The sequence below is a fragment of the Glycine soja genome, chromosome 15 (assembly GCF_004193775.1).
Source record: "Glycine soja cultivar W05 chromosome 15, ASM419377v2, whole genome shotgun sequence".
In the NCBI taxonomy this organism is placed as follows: domain Eukaryota; kingdom Viridiplantae; phylum Streptophyta; class Magnoliopsida; order Fabales; family Fabaceae; genus Glycine; species Glycine soja.
The window spans coordinates 10,209,701-10,219,477 of NC_041016.1; the positions used below are offsets into that span (position 1 = coordinate 10,209,701).

General features: G+C 30.8%; 2 protein-coding genes across 2 annotated transcripts; one reads left to right on the plus strand and one right to left on the minus strand.

Moving 5' to 3' along the window:
• The first annotated feature begins 536 nt into the window (after positions 1 to 536).
• Positions 537 to 1,654, plus strand: LOC114385758 (pectinesterase inhibitor 4-like). Its single transcript, XM_028345822.1, has one exon. The coding sequence runs from the start codon at positions 688 to 690 to the stop codon at positions 1,318 to 1,320; it is 633 nt and encodes a 210-aa protein (XP_028201623.1). The 5' UTR covers positions 537 to 687; the 3' UTR covers positions 1,321 to 1,654.
• Positions 1,655 to 3,034: 1,380 nt separating this feature from the next.
• LOC114387747 lies at positions 3,035 to 4,368 on the minus strand. Its single transcript, XM_028347955.1, has 2 exons — positions 4,029 to 4,368; positions 3,035 to 3,633 (listed from the first exon to the last, which is right to left on the minus strand). Exons 1-2 carry the CDS (start codon positions 4,260 to 4,262, stop codon positions 3,238 to 3,240), a joined length of 630 nt encoding a protein of 209 aa, XP_028203756.1. The 5' UTR covers positions 4,263 to 4,368; the 3' UTR covers positions 3,035 to 3,237.
• Between the last annotated feature and the right edge of the window lie 5,409 nt (positions 4,369 to 9,777).

Genomic DNA, 9,777 nt, shown 5'->3' on the forward strand with positions numbered 1-9,777 from the left:
TTGTAAATAAATGACATTGAAAAAATATTTTTCATTATTTGTGCATAACTTGTTTTCTTTTTTTTCATATTTTTGAAGAATATACCACATTTACCAATAAATGTTGTGTAAAATAAATACATAAATACATATATAACAATGAATATGTAAAATAAGTCAAATAGTTTCCCTTTTTCATTTATCTCCTTATTTTCTTTACTAAAATATGCTTTTGGTAGTACTTCCAAGATTTTTAACCTTTCAATTTGTTAATGTTGTGGAATATATATATCTACATGGGGGGAATGCAATTGATTAATAACCCATCATTCTCTCTCGTTATTCTTAGTTAGCATTTCAATTCATTGTCGTCCATTTCCTTTTCAAGTCTCTTGATGCATGCTTCCTGTCCTCATTCCACCAGTGTCATAGCAAACACCAAATTTTTAGGTACACACCAACCGTTCAAAATAGAACCACACAAATTATAGCCTACGTCACTATATATCAAATATTGATCAAACCCTATAACTAGCCTCTGTTTCTAAATTTTGGATGGAAACCCGGTTTCCATGCCCTAAGCTAGCCATGCACTTCAAATAAAACCCCACCTCCCTCCCCTCATTCCAACACAAGGCTACGTACGTCACCTTTCTCTCTCTCCATTTGTCTCTGATCTTCCAACACCTTCTCCAGAGAAGAGACAAAATGGATCATCATTCCACTTCCAAAACCTCTCTCATTCTTTTCATATCCCTCTCCTCCCTCCTCTTCCTCGCAACCGCCACGCGCAACATCCACATCGGCCGTCCCGACATCCACTCCGACATCACCGAATTCTGCAAGAAAACCACCAACCCCGCCGTCTGCGCCCAGACCATCCAACCCCACTTCCTCAAAAACAACCTCGACCCCTTAAAGGCACTCGACGTCGAAGTTGATGCCACACTGGCCTCTGCCAAAAAAACCCTAATCGACATCCAAACCCTAGAATCCAAAAAGGGCATCACCAAATCAATCAAGGACTCGTTCGACACGTGCAAGGACCAGTACGGCAGCATGCTCGACGCCATCAAGGAAACAAAAGCCGCGATTGCTAAGAAAGACATCATCACCGCTAAGTTCAAGTTTAGTGCTGTGTTGTCGTACCAAGGGGCGTGCAAGGACGCGTTTGAGAGTGGGAAAATCCCGTTCTCTGAAGACTCTGACGCGGTTTACAACCTCGGAGGGAATTGCTTGGATATTATCGCTGACATGGAGAAAGCTGCGGGTCCTCAGAAAATGCCACCAGTGCAACAAACTCCTTCTGCATTTAGCAACGTCATCGGAACCATAAATTGATAAATATATAGAGATTAATTGGTGACGGATCATTTCTTTTACGTGTTGGTTTAACCGACCGTGAATGATCGTCGATGATGGAATTGTAAGTGCAGTATTGTGTGATTTTTATTTTTAGTAAAATGAAAGTTTTGGTGTAGAGGAGAATAATGGAGATTAATTCCTCCTCCCCTCTAAAATGTTACTGTCTTTGGTGAATTATTTTTTAATAAATCGTGAATTTTAATTAATTACTATTTGACTATTATTATTATGAGGATTTAAATTATTTAATTGTATATTATGAGAATTAATGTATATTATTTCAAATATACCAGGGATTACGGTTTGAAAATACGTTTCAGATCATTGTATATATACTGTCTATCATGAATACTTTCATTTTATTAGATTTGCCATCATTTTATCGATTTAGTTCCATTGGTATATTAATTTTTAGAGTTTAAGACGAGGAAGAGGCTTACTTAGGTATTCATCTAAATTTTTAATATGTTTTTTCATCCTCAAATATATATATATATATATATATATATATATATATATATATATATATATATATATATATATAAATGTTCAAAATTTATTTGTATAAATGATATAAAATGTAACATATTTTATATCAGTAGTTATATATGTAATAGATATAAAAAATAATAATGCATGTAAATCAAATGTTTCGAACAAAAAATAATAATTATACATTTTAATTTTATGAGAACAAATGTATTGAAAATTTCATAAAAATGAATGTAAAATATTTTTAAGGACAAAAAATATATTATATTCTAATTTTAATTTATAGAAGTTTTATAGTTATAATTATCTTAGTTGCTTTATAGTAAATTCTATAAATTATTTGAATTACTCGATATATATCATCTACTTCATCATTCTACAACAAATAATTTTATTGCACTCTGCTAATTCTTTTTTTTCTTAAATTCATTGAAAATTTTGGATAGTGACTTAAGAAAACAGGTCCATCGTGTAAATTGCTTTCTATAATATTGTTATTAGTGAGTAGTGATGAAACTTTTTTTTTTATTCTTGTCCCACCTCTATTCTTAAATATAAGTTTAAAAAAAACTGTATGTTCTCTTTTTATAAGTCTTTTTTAAGATTATTCTTTAAAATTAAAATATCTTTAATTACTTTAATAATTAAAAGGATAAATATATTTTTTTTCTCTTATAATGATTGGAGAAGATCAGTACACATTAATTAATTAAGTAGTAGAGAATAATTAAGTGGAAAAATAAATGACAAGTCACAATACTTTTAAGGGTAATTTTGGAAAAATAATACATATGATTAATCAATTTATTAATATTAATTATATTGATCAATTTTCTTAAAGAATGTGAATTTGTTAAAAGAGTCTTACATTTAAAAATGAAGATAGTATCTCCCAATAATAACATTATAATTATTGTTGTATTCATCTCTATCTAGCTAGCTAGTCTATAATTTGTTCTTGCTACTACTTTTTTTTATGCAATTCTTGCTATTACTTAGATTATTCCTAAATGAAATTAATTATTGTATCGTTATTTAATATAACCCTTCATGTTTGTTGTTCTAATATATTAATAATTATGTTATTTCTCAGTAAAAAAAAATAATTATGCATTGCCAAAAAGTTATAACTATAATGTTTTTGTAATCAACACATACGTGATTATGTGAAACCATAAGAACAAAAAAATCCACGGAATAATAAAGAAAGAAATAAATCAAATCTCTTTGTTTCCTTGTTTCTCCATGAGGATTAGTATCACATTATTCACATATAACATTGCATCTCCAAACCCACACCTAAGCACCGAGACGACGGATACAACAAATATTAGAGAAGGAAAAAAAAAGTTCCGTCTTGATAAACAAGATCACGGGCCTTGAATATATTATTGGGCCTAACTAACTGCAAAGCCCAACTTGTCCCTGGCAGGGGCTAGGTACTGATGGGCTTGTAACCGGGCTCCCACCTCGACGGCGACGACTCTCTCTATCTTCAATGGCTTTCATGATGTCCAAGCAGTTGCCGGCGAGGTCGAACACGTCCTGGGCCTCCTTCACTATCGGCGATGTCCCGGCGGTGAACGAGTCATTGCAACTTACCTGGAGCGAAATCGCGGCGCTGAACTTGAAGCGCGCCTCTATCACGTTGCGCTGAGCCACTTGATTTTTTGACTCCTCGATCGAGTCCAGGATGTTGCCGTACTGCTCTTTGCAAATCTGGAGCGATTCTGTCAGGTCTTTCGAGTTGCCAGGCTTCGCCAGGAGCGAGGTTATGAGCTTCGAGGTTGTCTCCACCTGCATTCACCAATCTAGGATCCTAAGTTTCGCTGTTCAATTTATTTACTTAATAATTATAACCCTAAAAGGACTGAAAAATTATGAGAACGGTTCAAATATATAAAATTAAATTAGGAGAGCAAAATATACATATTAAAGATAGTTGTAATTGTTAGAATTTTATATTTCAACTAATATTATTATGAGATAATTATATTAGTTGAAAATTTTATTTTATGTTTTATGTGATTAAATCAATCTAACACGTCATCAAATATAATCTATCTTTTTCCCATGAGTTCGGAAGTTCCGTTAAAAGTAAGCTGGTGCAAGTGCACCCTTGAAATAAGTGTAGATCCACCACTGTCGACCTGTTTCTTATGAGCACGGATTCAAATACACAAAATTACGACCTGTTTCTGGGTGGCAAGGATCTCCACCTCGAGGGCCTTGTAGTTGCTGAAGCGGGACAGGCCCACCACCTCCGGAAGGATGGTCTTGTAGCACAGGTCCATGTTGGTGGTGGGCTTGCAGAGGCTGTAGAGGCGGGTCTGGATGGTGCGGGGCGCACGGGCTGCGTGGGTGTCGAGGATGAGAGAGGAGAGGGAGACAAAGAGAATTAGGATTCTGGTGAAAGTGAAAGCCATTGTGTATTTTTGTTTTTGTTATTCCTTCTCCTATAGGGAAGAGGGCTAGGAGAAGGAAAAGAAAAAGATAGAGAGAGAGGCGCTGGGTTGGAATGAGAGAGGTTTGGGGGGTATTTGAAGTGAGAGGGGTTTGTGCATGGAAATCGGCCTTCTAGACTGAAATATACTGAGAATAGAGGGTTTGGGGTGTAGCTTCATTTTTGGGATAGATTTTGAACGGGTTTTAGTTATGTAGGGATCTGTATTTGACTTTCACACCCAGTATCTGCAATATGCATGGGAATTTGATTCTTTTCTAGATTTGCTTTCCACATATTTTGGTGTATAACTCGCATGGCTACGTCAAGAGTCCGGAAATTAAGCCCGTGTTTGATTGTGTGCTGAAAAGTCAAAAAATCACATAATGCACGGACAAGCACTTTCTCAATTTTAATTATTTTGTTTTTTTTTCTTGTGATAATATAATTCTTTTATGTTTTATGCATTTAATTTTTTATTTAATTAAAAATTTAAATTTAAGAATAAATAACAAATCATATGACACAACATAACAAAATAAAATTATAACTTTCAATAGTTATGAAAAAAGAATCAGTTCGTTCCAACAAAATTACACCAAAGAAAAAGAAATGATTAAATTTTGGGATATGAAGGTTGAAATTTCTCCCATCATTAGAGGTGAGACTACTTCCTACCAAATGCTTATACCAAGGCTCTTCTAGATAACGCCTCTTATTCTCTTGCATTATCTCTCACATGATTTCTTCATTGGATTTTCGTCGTTTTGATGTTCGACATTTTGAGTGAACTTCTTTTTTATGAATTCGTGGATCTTAGAATTTATTTTGGTTAAATTTTGTTTTGATGAAATGTTTGATGCTTTAAAGGAAATTATTAATATACAGCATTATATACAAAATTAAAATAGAAAGGTTCATCAAATTTATAGAGTTATAGCTAGCCTTACCCCGAACACAAATTTGCTAATGGTTTCCCATTTGGTAAGTGTAGTGAACCATTTGAAATTATTCAATATTTTCATTCTCATCTGTATTATAACAGTCTTAGATTAAGAACATGGTAATACTGGTATTAAACCGCAATGAAATAATAAAAAAATCGAAACACTGTATGCAATATGAGTAGTCTTTTTTTCTGAAATTTTGTAGGAGAATGATCTTTCTTTTCATCTTTGCAATTTTAGAAGGATCAGGTTTCATTTTCTACAGCTTGTTATTGAAAATCCAAATGAAACCTTAATTGCGTCGATCATCTTTGTTAGAGTGAGAAGCAAACTTGAATATTCCGAAAAGTACTAGAGAATATTAGAGAAACAATTTCCATCTGTGTTAGTTTCTTTGGTGATACTACCTTTTTATATTTTTTAACTCTAATTGTGATTTTTTTTTTGCTAAATGACAATTTGGGCAGTGTAGTGTTTCAGCCTTTTGTAAGAATTGTGCATCTATCATTTGACTTTATTATTACTTTTTCATATAAAAGATTTTTTTATTGCTAATAAATTGATAGATTACTTTTTTTTCTTAAATAGTTTTGTCAATTTATATATTCTACTGAGAAAGTAAATATTAACCTTATTGTGAAAAGTTATTATCTTTACCCAAATTATAAATATTTTCTTTATTATATAACCTTTTGTATGTTTTATATATTCATTTTGACTACTTAATATTTGTCTCATTATAAATATTTTGTGTAACCTATATTCTACGAATAATGGTTTATAGAGATAGATCTAAAAGGTTGCTTTGACTCTTTCTATCTAAGTACATTGATAACATCTTAAAGAAGTATGACATGAAAACTTCAAAAGTGATTATTTGTCAATAGGAATTGGAGTTACTCTTAGTAAGAAGGATTGTCCTAAAACTTATAAAGAGAGAGAATACATAATTAGAGTATCATATGCTAGCATAGTGGGAGCGATTGTATACATTGTATATAACATGATTTTTGCATGTTCTAATATCATTTATGCACTAGGTGTAACAAGTTGATATCAAGAAAGTTTTGGGGGAATATTGAAAGTAGGTAAGACCATTCTTAAATACTTAAGAAGAACTAAAGATTGCACCTCATTTATGAAGACTCAAAATTAAAAACTAAAGTAGTTTGATGAGCATAAGTTGAAATTACTAATGGAATACATGAGTGATTGGCTCTAGTGCAAGTGGGAGATTGTTGGGGATAAATGTGTATACTCAAGATCAAATCCTTTATGTTATCAATTTTAGTAAAGAATTATTTTTTATTTTATTATTATATTTATTATTTTATTAAATTGTTAATTTGACAAGTCCTTAATTAAAATTAGAGACTTATTATCATGATAGAGATTATGATAATGAAAAACAAGTTTTTTATACTTTTAATCTAAAGTGTTCATCATCGTAAGATTATTGTGAATAGAACATCAATAATCTGAATAGATCAATGTATATATAATAATTTTTATTGGATAAAGATTAATAGATTTCATTTATTAAATTATATATATAAACTATGTATATATGGGTGTCATCACTGAAATGACTTAATTGAGAATTCCTAATAGTTAATATTACCTTAATATGTCAATAAGAAGTTCTTAAGAAAAAATATATTAGTTTTCTTTGACTTGAGATTATCATAATAATTAACAAGTTGTTTGTTATATTTTAATTTCGGACACCTAATACTTTAGGACACTAATTGAATCAATATTAGATATGATTAAATACTTGTAAAATTAATAATTAATAAAGAAGAAATTCATCAACTCTAGATAATGAGTTTGAGTTCAATGATAAAATTAAGACCTTAGTCAGAATGATTGGAGGAAAGAAGAAAAAAATTTCTTAAGTCATTCATTAATTAAATAGAATATATTAACTTATTAGAGTTTAACAGTAAATCTTGAATTGTAAATGATAGAAAGAAATATTACATACTCTTCTATTAGTTCTTAAAGATAAAAAATGTTATTTCATGTTATGTTGGCGTTAAAGTGTTATTAGACACTTACCTTGATTGATTCACTTTGATATTACCTCTAACTCTTAATCCATATAAGTATGTCAATAAGCAGTCCTTAGATGTTTAATTGGGAATGTGTTCTCTGACTTTGGCATCTTGATTTTATTTATTTTTTAATCAGTTATATAGGTTAAATCTTGCATTTTTTTCTTAGACTTTGCTATTAATTATTAAGGTTCAACACAAGTTAGTAAATAGCTAAATTTCTTAAGTATATTTTTAGGGATTTAATTCTTGATTATGTGTGTGGAAAAGGCTATTGTTAGACGAAGTATATATATATATATATATATATATATATATATATATATATATATATATATATATATATGTCTGTGTTTGATTTTGCCTTGGATTTAATAAGATCTGTATTCATCAGAAGTAACAAATAATAATTTTAACGTATTTTAGTAATTCAACGTACGAGAAGAAAGAACAGTGACTTTTGTTATAAAAAATTGATTCCAAACACACACTATGTCAGTTGTAGCTACTAGTGTGTTTGAATCTGCATTTAGGATGCACGCTTTCATGCAAATCCACATCTAAATCTTCAAATTGACGAAGGAGAAGCATTTCTAGGATCAGATTGAATGCACGTTCACGGTGTAAATGCCCAACCAAACATGCAGAGCTGTTAAATTTATTTTGGGGTTCAAGGTTTCTAGCTACAAATGATAAAATGTGGGGAAGAAAAAAAGTTTTGGCTGAAACTTACAAATATATATGATTGTTTCTGATCACAAATTCACAATCAAGTACGTTTCTTATACAGGCTTTTCTGTGTTGAAGGATATTATCAGCTCAATGATCAAATCCTCCTCCCACTCGTCCCCAAACAATAAATAAATACTACTAAAACTTTATTTTACCGGTAACTATTAATTAAAATTCATTGAGTTTAATTTTTACATATGCAATGTCATTTTATAATAACTAGTTAGATTTTTAAAAAATATTTTAGAATAATTATTGTAAAAAGAAATTAATTTATCATACACGTAACAATTTGTAATTGAATTTATATTATCATTGCACACCATGTACTGATCAAAATTTTACTTTCCATTTTTGTTATGAAATTGTTGTTATGATTAAACTATTACTTTCCATTTTTTTTTAGGAATTTTACTTTCCTTTTACAAGACTATATAAGAAGACAATTCTACTGAAATTAAATAGCATTATATATGGATAGGAAAGTTAATTAGTTTTTTTTATACTTAATTTAACTATTAAACAAAAGTTTCCACATAATTTATGTGCACGAATCAAAATAAATTAAAATAAAAAAGGATAACTATATATTATCTTATATAACTCATACAAATATGTTTTTATGATGAATTATGATTCATTTTATATAATGGCAACACTTGTCATGATCATGTACAGTTATGAAAATATTATCCACTGTTTATAAGCAGACAACACATCCCAAATTATTATATATGTCAACTTGGGGAGAAAAAGGAAAAGAAACAGATCCTAGTCCTTTCCTTTTTAAAAATTCACTATCAGATTTCGTTGAAGTTTCCCCTTCAATGCAACGTAATCTGCAGCAAGATTCACCAGCCCACCACATAGCTAGCAATATTTGCATTACCATGGTATCTCTCCCATCCCATGCCAGCCCCATTAGTGAAAGTGTCGGTAAGGAATCTCCCACCAGACCCTTGCCTTTCTGGTGGCCCGCATTCTATACCCTATACCTGTGGTACATGCATCTCAGCCTTACATTTTTGTTGGCCCCCAACCAAACTACACAGCAATAGAAAATGACAACAACTTTTTTAAATTATAAATGTAGGATGTTGTGGTTTTGTTTGAGTGAAACTAGATTCTAATTCTTTAAATAATATTTAAGTTCAAGTCATGTAAATGTTAATTTTTTTGATACGCAAAATTTATATTAATTGATAGATACTATGCACTAATATCAAAATATCTAAAATTGAAAAATAAATTAAAAATAACCGAACCTTATTTTATATTTTATGTATACATGTTGTGTACTGGTTGTGAAAGGTTCTTGAGTCCAAGAATGTCACCTTCCCTATTTTGGTCTTTCTGGGAATCATGTCTTTTTTTCCCTTTCTCCTCTTCACACGTGTAATTTTTTATTCATATCTAGCTAGAAGATATTTGTGTGTACAATGTCATTTAATATTCAATACATTTTGTTCCGTAAAAGATGTGTGCAAGATAAGATCGGTGCAACGCAATAATGCCATGGGTATGGTTATGATGAATTATATATAGTATTCCCATTTTTGCATCTTATGCTGAACCATCCGACATGTGAGACTATTTAAACCATATTTAACCTGGCTTTTTATCCCACATAAAACACACACATATTTGTTTATATATGAATCTTGTCTGTTGCACCTCCATTAGCGTAGGTTGTGTGTTCCTCTAGAACATAATTTTGAAGCAAAATATTCGAGTATTACTTGTTTCTTCAGCTTTCACGTGA